This window comes from Lycium barbarum, chromosome 4, assembly GCF_019175385.1.
Source record: "Lycium barbarum isolate Lr01 chromosome 4, ASM1917538v2, whole genome shotgun sequence".
Taxonomy (NCBI): Eukaryota; Viridiplantae; Streptophyta; class Magnoliopsida; order Solanales; family Solanaceae; genus Lycium; species Lycium barbarum.
In genome coordinates this window covers 145,371,645-145,388,955 of record NC_083340.1, presented here as the reverse complement: position 1 = coordinate 145,388,955, position 17,311 = coordinate 145,371,645, and the positions used below count along the sequence as shown (strand labels likewise).

Below are 17,311 nucleotides of genomic sequence, written 5' to 3'. Positions count from 1 at the left end.
GACATACATGTGGGTTCTGTATATGTTTTGGGTTGCTATGATTTGTGATAGCCTTATCGGCTTCCATGTGCTATATATGTTCCTCTGTGACACTAGTAACGTCGACTGACTTTTATATTTATATAATCTGCTAGTCTGTTGGTTTGGGTTATTGGGTACGTTTGGGTGTCCAGCACGGACACTAGTCACGGCCTACGGGGTTGGGTCGTGACAGAACCGAACCGAACTAGTTGGTTCGGTATTCAGTGTCCACCTTCAAAAAACCAAAACCGAAATAGCCGAACCGAAGAACTGAACACCCACCCCAAGCAAAGAAGTACTAGTAAATAGAAACAAATATTGTTAACCATAGGATGTAGAAAGCTATCTCATTCTCAGCCAAAAGTAATAAACTTCCATCCGGGTAATCGGGCCAATTGAATTTTGAAATCAACTACTATGAATTTCACGTAGTGAAAAATAAATCCACTCTTTTGATGCGAAAATATAAATTTATACCCCACAACAAAGTTATTTGCCGTGAGAGACAAAAATTAAAGACCAAGACAAAATAGGGACCCAAGTGCAAATGATCCTGCACAAGCTACATAAGGGGCTTCGTTGGAAGAAAGACGAAGTCTAGTATCTTGTTTTTTTGCGCGGATTGTTCTTCATTTGAGGTGGTCTTTAATTTTTGTCCTTCGCCTAATAACCCGAGATTTTGGGCTAGAACCCCAGCTCAGTAAAAAAAAATAAAAAAAAATCGCAAGACAGATGTTTGGATTCACAAAACAGAGTTTTGTCCATGCAAAACTCTGCCTTGCGAATCCAAATTCTACCTTGTGATTTTTTAAAAAAAAATTTGACTGAGCGGGGTTCGAACCCAAAACCAAAAAAAAATTCGCGAAGGACAAAAATTAAAGACCACTAATTTGGGGGCCAAAAATTAGAGACCAACCCCAGCGAAGGCCAATCCTGCAAATTGGCCGTCCAATATTACTTGAAGCAAGGCTTAATGGATCACAAAGGTTACGGCCCACTTCGACAATATAGTTGAAGCCTGAAGTTGGAAAAAGTTAGTGGAAAGTTGTGTTTGGATGATTGTAGTTTTAGTTTTTTTATATCAAAAAAGGTTGTAGAAAATTTAAAATTTGTAAGTGAAAGTGAAAATTTGAAGACATCACATAATATAATAATCTTCAAACCTCAACTTCAACTTTGAATTTTTTCTTTCAAGTTCAAATTTTATTGTTAATTTCATAAACTAAACGTCAACTTCTAAGTTGATACAACTTCCATTTTCAAGCTTACTCTGCAAGCAAACATCACTGTCTTTCCGGAATAACAAAGACAAATATAAAATTTAAATTTGATAGATTCAACTTTAAAGCTTTTAGTGTTGAATTTATCGCACATTAAAATTTTGAATTCAAATTCATAGCTGTTGAAATTGTAGTAGGTTTTAACATTTATATTTATATGATCAATGTTGAAAATACTACATCGAAATGAAGAAGAGCTGCAACAACAACATACGAGTGAAATTCCACAAAGTGGATCTGGAAGGGTAAAGTCTACGCAGAGCTTATCCCTATCTTGGGAGGTAGCGATGCTATTTCCGGAAGACCCTCGGCATAAGAAATACGAGTAAAGAGGCTGTTTCCGGAGACCCTTAGTATTAGTAGAGACAGTGGCGAAGCCACATGCATCCAAGGAGTGTCAACCGACACCCCTTCACTAAAAAATTACACTGTGTAAATACATAAAAAAAAAAAATTACTATGCTTTGAACCCCCCTTAATTTCATTATATATTTATTTTTTTATATTTTGACACCTTTTAGTAAAAATTATAGCTTTGCTGCTGAGGAGAGAGGATGCATCTTCCACTAATGAATACGACCACGAATCTTATTGGCCCAAAAAGGAACAAAAAGTTTTGATTAAATTACATAGGGAAAAAAAAAAAAGTAAAATAGAACTAAAACAAAAAGGTTGAAATGCTTAGCTCCTCACAATTGGCACCAAAAGATGAGAAAGAAGGACTAGTAAATAGAAACAAATATTGTTAACCATAGGATGTAGAAAGATATCTCCTTCTCAGCCCAAAATGATAAACTTCCATCCGGGTAATCGGGCCAATCATTTCCCATTTTGAATTTTGAAACCAACCACTATCAATTTTCGTGTAGTGACAATAAACTCACTATTTTCAAAACGTGGAACCTACTTTAACACATAATTTGGGGAAATCATTTATCCATCTTACTAATAGAGCTATTGGTTCTTTCAGAAAAAAGACAAAGAAGTATCATTGACATTTGTGCTCTCAAATGCGTACATTATTTTCTTTAAGAAACACAAGTTGTCTAATAAAACATTTGTTTTTGAAATAACATATTCCATACATGTGCGTGCCTACTTGTAATGGAGGAAGTTTATTTGTATCTCTTCGCCAAAAAATTATATTATTGAGATCCGTATTTTTGACAGACTCAACCATAAAGAATATGTTCATTACGAACATTTTTTCTCAATGTGGACTAAGCTCCGTCATGCTTTTTAGCTTTAAGGCCAAAGATTGTGCGAAAAGGCAATGATCATATATATATTGTGTATATATACTGAATCTTCCTAAAGTAAACGAGTATTTTAATGTTAATGACAAGAGTGGAATAAAAATTTACTATAAGTACATGTTCAAATTTCACTTTTATGATTTCCCTCATTATATTTCTGGCCCCACTAGTAGTAATTCTATATTTCTTATTCTTAACCAACTTGCATTAGTTTGTAAATTCTTTTGGATGGATGCACAATGAAAAATTAACAGAAGATAGAAAATAGGTGAATATAAGTGATTAATTATTTACGCCATCAATCAATACTAATAAAACAAGCTTGTTAGTATTAATTACACTGACTAGCACTGAAATCAACCTCGAAAACTTGCTCAATGCAATCTTAAGTCACATCATGCCCTGTAACTTTGCACAAAATATTCCCTTTTGTCCTATATCTATTCTATGTCTAGCTTCAAAAAAGAAAACAGTTATATAGCCTCTAGCTCTACTTGGAATTTTTTTTCTTGAAACTTTCACCATTTTGAGTAGTCCCTTTCTTCTTCCTGTACTCTTGTGAACTCTATTGAATTTCCAATTTTGCCCATAACAGCATTCTTGAAATTGATTTTTTCTTGTGCTACTGAACATGACCTTTGCATTCTAACACCACTTAATGAAGCCCTTGACTCCATCATTTCATTTAATGACATTTTTTTCACCTTAGGTATTGGCTCTGGCCTTTGTTTTGGAGCACTATGGGATCTTAATTTAGCCTTAAATGATTTTGTTTTAGCCATGTAATTAGGATAATTATTGTCATAATAATTATTCCTAAAATAATGGCTTTCAACACAAACACTTTTGGCTCCTGGTGTAATTGGGGTGGTGTTGGATTCACAAGAATTTGCAAACCTTGGTGTACTTTGGGCTGTTGATTGTTGGGCCCAATCTAATGCCCATGACGGCAGAACTGGCTCAAATGGATCATCATCACATGAATCAGAAGCCCAAGTGTTTGTTCTTCTGGATCTTGATTTGGGTCGGGCAGTATCCATTTCCACAATTTTTGCACTTTCTTCACTTATGTTGTTAGCCTCAAATGATGAAGATAGCCTTCTACTATGCATTTGCATTGTACTTCCACTTCTTGATTCTTCAAACTTTTCCTATAAATCAACGGAAACAAAGTTAAACGTCGGAGGCGGATTTAGGACAGGATCTATGGGTAAAGGTGAATTCAAAATTTAGACTTGACAGACGATTTTTAAGTTTTTAAATAGTAAGTTCATTTATTTTTGAAATGATGGTACCAAACACGATATTCGTTGACATTGTAGTGGATTTTCACTATATATCTATGTTTCCTGTCGAAAGATACTTAATTTAGTTGAACCTCAGTGGTAAAGCGAGAATTTTTACTAAAAGGATTCAATATAAAAATGATTAAACACACAAAGAAACAAACGGGGTTCAATTGAATCCCTTTCATCTAAAACCTATAATGTGTAAATAGGGGGGAAATAAGTTTTGGGTTATAACTAAATGTTGAATCCTCTTGATATATGAAAAAATCCTAGTCTGTTAGCAAATGGATTAAAAATTGGTTTTAATCACACATTTCTCAAATCCTAGGTGTGACATTACAACTTTTTTTTTTTTTGGTATCCCCTGTAATAAATTCTTTGCTTCGCCACTAAATCTATTACTTTTAACTCCAAGTAAGTATACATACATACACCTAAATTTTTTTTAAGGTATATATACATATAACAAGATCACGGACGGTAAATTCTAAAATCACAAGCACTAACTATTGAAGGGAAGAAAAAATTTAGGGATCTTACAAGTGATTTCCTGGATTGATATTGAGGATGAAAATTTTGATCATTAATGAAGAAACCTCCTTTAGTTTTTTTGGCACGAAAACTTGCTTGTGCTCTCATTAATGCTTGCATGCTATGAAGTGTAGCAGTAGTTTGCTTTCTTACCAAATAACCCCTAACTAATGCTTGTAATTTCACTAATCCTTTTAGTGCCCTCAATGCCTTTCTTGCCTGTTCAAACATTTCAAGAACAAAAATTCTATGAGAAAAAAGAATTCTGTATAAATATATATACACGAGTTTAATTTCTATGAAGTACCAGAGTTTAATTGTTCGTCGTTAGCAGGATTAGCAATTTAAAAAGTAAAACAGATTATCAACTAAAACTGGAGGCGTATGGACCATATATTTCATTTTTGACATAAAGAATATACATATAAGAAATCAAAAATAAAATAAAGAAAAGTCAGCAAACACTACATTGGCATGTGGACATGAATTTCATGATTTTTTTAACAAAAAATTAATATTTGAAGTTAAGTTAAAAAAAGATATTTGAAAACTGAAGTTATATTTGGACATGCATTTTAATCGAAAAAATACTAAAATTTTGTGAGGAGAAATTCTTTTCACTTGAAAAACTCAACTTTTCAAATAGTTAAAAGTTACTCCATAACTAAAAAGTTTTTGTGGAAAAAAAGAAGTTTGGAAAAAGCAAGAAAATTGTTTGTCCAAACGCACCTTAATTCTGACCTCAAAATTTTAAAATTTCGATGAATTCAATGATAAAAAATTTAAAATTGAATCTAAGATATATCCTAAATTCTACGACGGCAACATGTTAAAATACATTAGTGTAACTATATTCTACCGTCAAATGTATATGACTTAAATTCATCATATGCATCCTCGAGAATATTAAAAATGCAAGTGGTAGGAGTACTTTATTAAAGAGTTACATTAAATAAAGAGCTAGTTCTAGTATGAACAAACAAATGATTAAGCAATTATGAGACTTTGTACATACCAAATATCCACGAAAAACAGTCTGAATTTTAGTGGCAGCAGCAAATTTCTCACGGCCAAACACGGCAGTACCACCTCTTCCTTTACTAGTCAACTTCACCACTGCCGCGGCCGCCTGTGCGGCGGCCACAGCAGCATCAGCTGCAGCTGCGGTGGCAGCAGCCACCGCAATTGCATGCTTGCTTTGCTCTTTCTCGGTTTCGTCGCCGTAGAAAGAGCTCAGCCATGCTGCTTCCGCCGGAGTAATATTCGGCGGAATAGTGGTTGGGTCGTTACACAAACGACCCGATCCGGTGGCCACGGCACCCACCGCCGTGTCTCTACCGGAATGACCAAAACATGTAGTGCCAACTTTTCCCTTTTCTTGAATTTTTTCCCTTATCCCAAACAAACCTTTCAACCACTTAATTGTTTTGCCCATTGGGATCTTTTTTTTTTTTTTTGGGAGGTTTTGGGAGAAGAGTGGAGACAGTGGAAATTACTATGGGAAAAAAGTAATGTCGTAAAGTAACTGAAAGGGTATTTAAAAGAGTGAAAGTGAGAGGGAGGCACTGTTACAGCTAATAACCAGAGTTTTTGTCATATGGTTGAAAAGTTGTCATTTAAAAGAACCGTAAAAAGAAAAATAAAATGGTGAAATTGAAGTTCAAATTCACACCGCGGGTGTTTACGTCAAACCAATATAATTTACCGTGGTTAAGTGAACATTGATTAACTATGATTAAGTGATAGTTGAGTATTCAAGCACATATATTGATTTAGTGTAAACACTTTGTGTGAGTAAGTTTTTACCGTTCAAATGTATTGACACACACTCAGTTAGAGTCCTAGTATTGTTTCCCTTTTCAATGGGTCTTACGTGGCTACAAATTTAAATTTATCAGGTTCTTCAGTACAAGTGTTAGATACCGATTAAATTTTTTTAAAAATAAAAAAGATTTATTCACACACTTATTTCAAAAAATTTATTTAAAAATGAACTTCACTTATAAGCATTGATCGTAAAAAAAACTTTCATACTGTAAATTCAACAGGAATGACCAAAACATGCAGTGCTAAGCTGCTAATTTTGGCCTTTTCTTGAATTTCTTCTTTGTGGGTTTTATCGAATTTTCATATCCCAGACAAATTTTTCAACTACTTAATTGTTTTGCCCATTGAGATTTTTTTTGGAGGTTTTGGGAGAAGACAATGGAAATTTGTCTAAGGGAAAAAAGTAAGGAGGAAGGCTTTTAAAAGAGTGAAAGTGAGAGATTGGCAGGCCACAGTTTTTGCTATATGGTTGAAAAGTTGTCATAAAATAAGGAACTGTAGAAGGAAAAAAGAAGTGGTGAAATTGAAGTTCAAATGTATTCATATATACTTGGATCCGAGTCTTGAATATGAAAAAGTTCCTCGTATAAAACGTTTTTTCCTTTTAGCTTTATGCGGCACGAATTTAAATTTTCAGGCTCCAACACAAATATGAAAACTGAATGACACATTTCAAAGTCTACAATTTTTTAGAAATAAGCTTAATTTATTTGCACCGACTTTCATCTTTGTTCAACCATTCGGTCTCACAGTCAAGCTGGCTTATACAATTACGCCCACGACGGTAAAAAAGAGCATCTAAACTATCAAATTATTCAAAAAAATCTTATAAATAACTTTTTATGAAGCAAATTGTCTATATATATACTAGTTATGTGAGGCCCGTGCTAAGCCCGGGCCCAAACTCAAGATATAAAAGTAGATATTTTAACTAAAAAAATATAATCTGTGTTAGTACAAGTGTACAATAACAACAACAACAACAACCATATACCCATTGTAGTCCCACAAGTGGGTAATTATATAAAAGCAAAATTTTCATTCCACCGCTTTAATATTTTAACTTCCATTTTGATAAAATTATTTACTTCAAATCAAATGCGGAGCCAGAATTTGACATTTATAACTTATGTATCCTAATTTTCTGAAGTTATTTAGTTCTAAATAAATAATCTATACATAGTTAATGAACTTTTAAGACAAATACATAATTTAACTTGTGCAGCGGATGAAGCTGCTCCTCTCTTAATTAGGGATTAGGGGTTCGAACATGGATATGGAAAAAATCTTTGGAGGAAGCGTTCCCTCCGAATAGGCGCAATACAGTGCTAATTATCTAGATTAATTGGGCTTAAATGCGGATATCGAGCACGAACCAGAAAATTAAAGAACATGAAAAATGAGGTAGAAGGTTCGATAGCTTTTGAAAAGTAGACCTTAAAAATAAAAAATAAAAAAATTGACTTAAATAAATAAGATTAGGACCTAAAAGTAATTAATTATTTTTTTTAAAAAGAATTAGAAATTATTGTGAGGACTACAAAAGTCCCCAGGTTCGATAGCTTTTGAAAAGTAGACCTTAAAAATAAAAAATCAAAAAATTTACTTAAATAAATAAAATTAGGACATAAAAGTAATTAATTAAATTTTTTTAAAAAATTTGGGAAACTCTTGTGAGGACTACAAAAGTCCTCACATTCCCTCTTATATTATATAGTAATATAGGAGTAATAAGTAAAAGTCACCGGATAGTATTACAAAAATTATACGTCAATGTATATTAGTTACACTTTTTAGGAATTCAAATTATATTTATTTAACTATAGTTAATAAATATGCGTCAACAAGTTAGTAATCTCATCTCATTTTATCACTGGATTGTAGTAATTAATAAATTGATACTGTATTATTTACCGTAAAAAGTTGTGGGGTATAAATTTTGAAAAGGGAGGAAAGAATCTAAAAATGAGTAATTAATAAGGACTACTCCTTCGAAGGATTAGGTTCGGCCAAAGAAATTGGTACTTACCTTATCGTTGAAACCTAATTTTCAAATTCAAATTTGGTTAAAATCTTTCGATATGCATATATGGATATAGATATACAATAATAACAAATACGTTTATTTCTGAAAAAATTGAGATCGATTATATAATACTAAAATATATCTCAGACAATTATAATTCAGAATGAACATAAAAATACACGTGGAAATGTGTGTGTGAGAGATATGAAATTTCGAAAATTTATCACTCAAGATTTGAAGCTTATGAGTTCTGAATTCTAGTCTTTTCCAGTTACTACTTACTGGTCTCTAAATTTACAATTTGTACGTATTAAACATATTTTTTAAGACAAACACGTGATTTGGATTAAAATCCTGTCGAGTTCACATCGTAAATAGTACATTTGTCCCGGCTGAAATATATGTAGATTTATATATAGGAGTATTTGTTAAAATCCACCAAATTATTCTTCTTTTAAAAGGCAGCTTATTAGTAGAATAGGCTGTTAGCTAAACCTATAAACAATTTTAAAGGAAACAAATGAGAAATTGCCTGCCACCAAACACAACACAAAAAAAATGCAAAAAGCTAGTGAAAAAGGCAATAAAAAGAGTGAATTATTGATAGATAAACAGTCAAAGCTCGAGGAAATGCGTCCCCACATAAAGACTTTCTAGACTTTAGTAAAAAATAAGAATCAGATTCTATTGAAAATTGAAACTTTTGCAACTTTCAACTTTCTCCAATCAGAAGCTCAAGAAAGAGAAAAGAAAAAAGGAAAAAGACTAAAGATGGAAAAAGGGGATAAAAATTACTTTATGGAGCACAGTGTCTTTAATTAAATAAATAATTGTAGGGGTGGGTGATTTCTGACACTGGTTACATGGTCATAGAGTATGCGAGAAAATTAGAGCGGATTCAATTTAACTTGATAGGTTCGATCTTTAAAAACGTTAAAGTAAAATTTATTCTAGTTTAAAAATTATAAGTTTAAATTTAATATTTGTGGAAAGTTTAGTGGTTTTGTTTTGATAATTAAAGATTTCTATTACCGAAGTGTATTTATGTACAAAACACAAAGAAAACTGAAGTTTGGACATTAAGCCCCAAACAATCAGTAGCATCGAAGGTCTAGATCCACCCTTGGAAAAACTACTTCGATTTATCCAGTATTTATGCAAAATTAAATAATTTTATTATGAGAAACATAAATTAAAGTCAGAATACTATTACCTAATCATGGTTAATTTTTTGCAGAAAAAGTTATATGCAGCATATTTTATTTATTTATTTGCTTAGCATAAACATTGGATGTGAATAAATAAGTTTACCTTCTTTTCTTCATATGATGTTCATATATTTTTTAGAGTCTCGATTAATTCGGATTTGCATTGCGTATCCGTACTAAGATTTCTTTCATTCTCAAGGCTCAAATCTAAAATCTCTAATTAAAGGTGAAGAAATTTTATTCAAATCCAACTATAAAAAGTACTTATAAGTGCTACTATATGAAGAAGATACCTTTGTACGAAGAGCACTCATGAGAGAGGTCTTTACACCTCTCGTGATCAATGCTTGGACAAATTTGGAAGTACATATTCCCTAATATAGGAGTAATATACTGTACATCGATCCTTTCTTGAATTTGTACCAAGATCTCCTAATCATGTTGTACTTTCGTTGTAGTAGAACAATAGTGGCTTAACTAAACGGATAGTGATACGAAATGTATATTCAAACTAGGGAAAATAACACTCTAATTCTATTTGAAGAAAACATTTATCCGAAATGGCCCATATTTCTAATATTACCCGAAATGACCCTTTTATACATTATTATACAAGGTTTATATATTGTCTACAATAATTGTATAATGTTGTATACCGTCTGTATAAACACTGTTGCAAAAAAAAAGGCTATTCGGATGTAAAATAAAATATGGCTACGTGGATGTAATATTTTATGTTGAATTGTATTATATAGAAATTATCCCAATTAATCAATCTATGATAGTATAGGGATATATTTTGTCTTTTTCCATTGTTTAAATTACGATTTATTTCTCCTTAAATGTTCATGTAGGGTCTGCAAAAGGGAGACACTTCAAAGGAATGCGATGTAGATATAGACGAATCCATTATTTAAATTTATGAGTTTAATGTTTAAGGTTCTTACCATATATAGAACCCATTATATCTTTACAATTATGGGTTCATAAGTACTTATTACAATTTTAGTAAATTTTCATATATAAATTTGTGCAGCTCAGCTCACCAAATGTATTAGAGGCAAATGAATTTGGTACCAAAGGGCTACATCCGCAAAACTATACAAAAAATACTATAGGTTGCATTTCTTCTTATATCAATATGGTGACAAAATACATGTTAAAATGCCAGTCAAAATTAAAATAGTCGACTCTCTGGGAGCTAAACAGGACAAGTATTTTACGACGGAGGGAGTAAACAGTTAAACACTCCGCAAATTAGAACAGTAACAACCCGTTTGGATTGGCTTATAAGTTGCTTATAAGCTGTTTTCAGCTTTTTCGAGTGTTTGACTGGCCAGCTTAAAATCATTTTGTGCTTAAAATAAGCTCAAAAAATAATTGGGCTCATTTGACTTAGCTTATCTAAAGTAGCTTATAAGCTGCAAACAACTTATAAGCTAAAAAAATAAGTTGGGGTATATTTTTTTTTGCTTATAAGTTGTTTTCAGCTTATAGGCATAAGTCCATCCAAACATGCTCTAAATATAAATTTGGAAACAAAGAGTATACTATAGATAATGTTTTGTTTTTCCTAAACCGTCAAGTTTGAAACTAATTCAATTTAAGAAGAAAACTGGTATTGGGAACTTAAAAGAGTGTTCTTGTAAACATATGCTGCTATGTTCATATTCTCAAACCAATTTTTATGAAGAAATAATACTATTGTATGCTGTGATAATGTGCATTTATTATCTCTTACGTATCAAGTTCAAACTCTGTTACTGTGACCTCAACTACTTTTCATTTTTGTAACTGTTATCCTTGAGTCTATTTTCAATGCCTTTTTAACACTTAGTAAAATTAATGCTATAAAATTCCAAAATCTTATGATGTTACTTCAATTTGGATTTATCCTTTGGCTTTTGTGTACCACATATATCTAATCTTGGAAGAATCACACCGACTCATTTTCTTGGTACCTCTTTTTCTTATCTGTATAATAACTGATCAAAACAGCTTCCTCTGTGTACGTACGTTATATCTAGGGTAAAAATTAATTATAATGTTTCCAAAACATAAAAACTTCTTTAATTTATCCACTTTCTCTGATTTTGACGTACTTTTAATGTACATTGACGGACCATACATCTATTTTTTTTTTTTTACTCCAATGACTCCACCACTCAATATAACTCTATAGCTTCAAGTTCCACACGACTGCCGTCGGAGAGAGATTCAGGATTTAAAGTTTATGAGTTTTTACATCAAACTCAAATTAATAGTATTCAATAATAATTGGGTTCTCAGAAAAATATTTAGTAAATATTTTAGTGCAAATACAGAGTTTGAATAAAAGTTATTGAGTTCGCTTGAATCATAAGTATTGTAGATTCCCCCTCTGTCATCATCAAAGCAGAGCCAAATTTAAAATTTATGAGTTCTAAACTCAATGATTCAATAACTCATTTTAATAACTATGTCCGCAGTTAAATTAATTTCCTAATACATATATAGGTTGGTCTAAGCCAAAACTACTGGGTGTATGAAACCATACTTTAATACTACAGCTCCACTCCACCCCTGATCATCTTGTCGAATGTCTAGGTACATTAGTCTTTGAATCTCTTTGATGAACAAGATATATTTTGCACCAAGACATGTGTCTTTCATATACTCCAATTTTCGCTTAATCATGGTTAAGAAGTTATATATTTTTTTCACTTGAATTTTCAATTGCTAACGTTTAAGTTACTTAATTTGATATTATAAATATATAGTGCGGATATTTATCGTGCATTGAGTATGGAATGTACCATTTGCTTTGAACTCGAACTATACTGTTTTAAGCTATTGGTATTATTCAAAGAACTTGTACTTTAACAATATGTAGCAATTGATTACTCACTGTAGCTACAAAGGAGTATTAAATGATCTTTAAGAGATGATAAATTTGCACACTGTTGCTACAGTGAGAGCTTACATCAACCTTGCACTTATTGGCTTAATTAATATCCTTATCGACCTATACTATAAAATCTACGGACTAATTATTTCCCAAAGAATAATGTGTATATAGAGTAGCTTTATTCTGCTGTAGTCTACATATAGAAAGCTAAAAATAGCAAACAAAATGCGACAAAACGATGTAATAAAAGCCAAAGACTGAGAATGCAAAGACGTAAAAGGAAACTGAAGGACTACTCCTCGCGGACCTATGTTTCCTAGTTCTGCATGTGATGGGCCACGAGGAAGGTATAAATTAAGGCTAAATTTTAAAAATAATAATTTTCAAACTTGTAATTGGAAGAGAGTCATAGTTGGAAAATTCATTGACAAATAGTTAGTTATTTTTATGCGGGACAAAACATGACACTATTGTGGATTTCGATTTAAGGAAAAATAAAAAAAAAAGTGAACCCATCACAGTATTCTGAATGAAATTCAAGACATTGCCATGGAGTTTCACCTTTTTTAAGCTCGAAATCCATTTGCAATAATGGAATTTAATATCAGCACAATATCGTGAAATTTTCAGTTGTTTAAGTTTGAATTTGTCATGATGCTTCCGCATTAAAGTGACTATTTTTCAATGAATTTTAAATGCTGGCTACTATTTGAAAGCGGTCCGAAAAGTGGCTTCTTCGTACAATTTTGACTAGATTTCTTTTACGTTCATCCCTATAGTTTCATTTCTTTTTTAAGTGACGACGGGGATTTACTTGGATAGGATAGAAACTTGCACTATTATTAAAGGAAAATTCAGAATTTGGAATAAGTGAATACGAATAGGTTTACACTCACAATTTTTTTGTGATAATATATGTGAACTTAATTAGTAGATATGTACATTTGTATTACTGTACTTATCTTGCATGCTATCTCACACAACGGGATCTAAGGAGGATAAAATGTACGCAGACGTTACTCCTACCTTGGAAGGTAGAGAGACTGTTTTCGATAGACCCTCGGCACAAGAACAAGCAATTCAAAGCCAAGATGTTAAACTTAATCCATAATTCAGTCAAATTGTCAATCGTCCAAATTTGAACAAGTCGATTGGTGTCATTTTACAATAGCCTAAGTTTGGACATCTAAAACCTTATGCCAATTTAGACTTTGTAGACTGTAGAGTTTAGACTGACCCATAAGAGAACTTACAAAATAGTTTTTTTTTTTTTTTTTGGATTTGGGTTGTTTGATATAGTCACGATAAATAAAAGAAAAAAAATTCTATTAGTTTGATATGGTAACTAAATGAATTATAAATGAACAAACAAACCAAACGAGAAATTGTTTTGACTTGACGAGTTAGGTTATGATCAGTGTTTAATTCAAACTAAACATCAATCTTGAACCAAACAAACATTAGATGTCATGATGTAACCCTTTTTAACTTGTCAAAATATAACCCAACTCGCCTATTTGAGGCTCCTACTTGCATGTGGTAATGCAGATGCAATTGCACGAATTGTTCTTCAAATGGGCTGGTCTTCAATTTTTGACCTTCAAATGGGCTGGTCTTTAAGTTTTGGCCTTTAGTAATCGAACTTATGGCTAGTGGACATAAGTTCTTTAAAGGAAAACGTCATGGGGGGCATAACTTGTGGGATATTTTGATGTAAAAATGTAAACTTATACCCGTGAAAAAATTGTTTGTTATGAGGGACAAAAGTTAAAGAGCAGCACAAAATAGGGCCAAAAGTATCAATGACCCCATGGTCTCCCAGCCCATCGGTATTACAAGGAAGCCCAATATGTTATAGCGACGAAGTAATTGCACGGCTTGTCCTTCAAATGGACTGGCCTTTAATTTTTGTGTTCAAATGGGCTGGTCTTTAAATTTTTGTCATTCAAAATTGAACTTATGCCTAGCGAGGCGTAAGTTCTTTAAGGGTGCTGGTATAACTTGTAGATATTATGATGTGTAGCTTATGTCCCTATAGACATAAGTTCGATATTGGAGGCTAACAATTAAATACCAGCCCATTTGAGGGACAGAAATTAAAGTCCAGCACAAAATAGGCACATAAGTGCAAATGACCGTATAGCGACATGTAAAAGGGACAGGTAAATCGATAAAACTCTTATAAAGGGATATCACTAAAGGTGGCAACCGGTTACAACCGGAACCGGACCGGTAACCGGTTAGGGAACCGGCCGGTTCCGGTTTACCGGTTTGAAACTCCAAACCGGAACCGGTCCGGTTTGGAGTGGTTAAAACCTTTTTTTTTTTTTTGTATTATATATATATATATATATATATATATATATTAGTATTTATTAGTATATTGTAGGTATATTTACATATGTTATACAACTTTATAATTAAAGTTTAAATATTTACTGACTAACAGGCTAATAGCAAGTCAGCAATACAGAATAGTGCTTTTCGTATACATATATATGTATAACTATATACTAAATATATGTATAACTTAATATATATACTATATATATGTATATATATGTACTATATACTATATATTCTTGTATATAGGTATAACTTAATATATATACTATATATACATTCTTACTATATATATTTATATACTATGTATAACTTAACATATATACTATATATACTTACTTATATACTATATATACTATAATATATACTTATATACTATATATACTATATATACTTATATATGTTTAAGTATACTATATAACTTAATATACTTATAAGTATATTCTTAGTATATTTTAGGTATATTCCTAACTTAATAAAAGTAAAAATATGAACACAAGTAAATAGAAGAAAGCTCAATGAGCCATATATTTTATTCATTCTTGGATAACATTTATTTGCAAGTTGTATTTTTTTTTAACTTGCAAATAATACATGAGTTGTACAAAAATAGTAGAATAATAAAATCACCAATTTTGAACCATTTCGTTAATTTCCCCCACATCATATTCGGTCATGAAAATATCTTCAAAATCTTCCATTTGGTCTGGTCCACTAGCTATCAAATCTTCAATTTCTTCCTCTTCGCCTTCCTCCGCTTCTGAGTTTTGGTTGCGTCGCTCCGATCTAATCCAATCGCGAATGCACACTAGTACTTGCAAGCTAAAGCCAGATAATGAATGTCTATGGTCTCCAATTTGCTGTCTTCCTTGGCTAAATGCGCTCTCCGAAGCCACGGTTGATACTTGAACCGTAAGGATATCTCGAGCCATTCTTGAAAATACCGGATAGCTTGCCTTGTACTTCTTCCACCATGCTAAGACGTCCAACTCATCCAGTTCCTTGATATCCACATTTGGCTGCATCAAATAAAAGTTATATTCATCAAAGTTTGCAGTAGAAGAAGAAGTTGGCTGTGAATGTAAAACTTTTAAACCCGACAAGCCCTTTTTGCTACTCTGAGAAGTAGTAGGGCGTGGAGCAACGGGTGTAGCACGTTGTTCCAAACTAGAATAATGAGTAAAAACTTTTCTAAACTCATCATCAATAGCGAGATCGGCTTCAGCTAAAGATGGTTGAACTCCCTCTTCAATTTCTAAAAATGTATAAATTTGACTAACCAAATTTTTAGTATAAGACACTTTTAAACAAGGATTTAAAAGGGAACCCAATATAAATAAAGTTGGGATGGGAAAAAAATACTTCTTAAATTTGATTATCATTTCAAAAATAGCCACTTGATAATCGGGTTTATATTTATACTCTTGTAAAACTCTAGCTATTTCCGCTAAGTAGGCTAAAATTCCGGTTACCGTGGGATAGAATTGTATAGAAAAAGCAAGAGTTGCATTATAAAAAATTTCTAAGAGGTCAACACATTCTTTAACATCTTCCCAATGCGAATAATTTAACCAATCATCACTATCAGTATTATATTTGTTGTGAACTTGTTGTATGAGAATCCTATACTCATATGCTTGTTGTAGCATAATGTAAGTGCAGTTTCACCTAGTCTCAATTTCTACTTGAATTTTCCTAGGTCTAAGGTTATTTTCCACACAAGCATTCTTAAAATCTCTAATTCTTCCCCTATTAGCATTACAAAAAAGAAACGCAACAGCATTTCTAACTTTTTGAACAGAATCATCAAAATGCACAAGACCATCTTTAACAATTAAATTTAAAATGTGACAACTACATCTTACATGAAAAATATTTCTTAGAGGAGGGTTTAGTTCTCTTTTTATAAGACCTATCGCCTTTGTATTATTAGAAGCATTATTTAAAGCAATACAAAGTGTTTTTCTATAAATGTTAAAAAATCTCATAATAGTAGACATTGAATCGGCTAAAAATTTTCCATCGTGACGACCTTTTCTTTTGTCAAATAAAAAAGCTATAATTCTTTTTTGCATAACACAGTTGTCATCAACCCAATGACATGTAATAGCAAAAAAATCTAAATGGTTAATACTAAGACCCAAATCAGCGGTAAGACAAACATTACAATTTAAAGAATTAAATACATGGCGCAAATAAAATCTATATTTTTTAAACAAATCTATAACATCGGCTCTACAAGTACTTCTAGGAATACCCTCAAATAACGGATTATAACAACGTTGAATGTAAGTAACAAACCCAAACCCGAGGGAAAGGAAAATGGTATACAATCATAAGCTACCATTTTAGCTATTTCTACGCGTTCTTTTTTCTTGTCATACTTAAAATTTCTACCGGTTCGTGGGTCTATCGTCATTTGAATCCCCCCTACATTTGAACCTGTTTGCTCTCCCCAAACATCCATATGTTTGGTTCTCATTTGAGAATTTAGTGTACCCGTTCCACCATCCTTACCAGTTCCTTGCTTAAAACTAAATACTTGTCCACATAGGGTACATGTAGCTGATTGGTTTTCCTTATTCTTTGTCATAAATTTTCAAACTTTAGCTGTTGGCTTACGAGTTCTAGGCGGTTTGTCTT

At 32.2% G+C, this 17,311-nt stretch overlaps 1 protein-coding gene across 1 annotated transcript; it reads right to left on the bottom strand.

Annotated features, from left to right (window-relative positions):
• Window positions 1–2,822: 2,822 nt before the first annotated feature.
• Window positions 2,823–5,894, bottom strand: LOC132636837 (protein IQ-domain 26-like). Its single transcript, XM_060353877.1, has 3 exons — window positions 5,393–5,894; window positions 4,387–4,596; window positions 2,823–3,708 (listed from the first exon to the last, which is right to left on the bottom strand). The coding sequence occupies exons 1-3, from the start codon at window positions 5,810–5,812 to the stop codon at window positions 3,076–3,078; spliced, it is 1,263 nt and encodes a 420-aa protein (XP_060209860.1). The 5' UTR covers window positions 5,813–5,894; the 3' UTR covers window positions 2,823–3,075.
• Window positions 5,895–17,311: the final 11,417 nt, after the last annotated feature.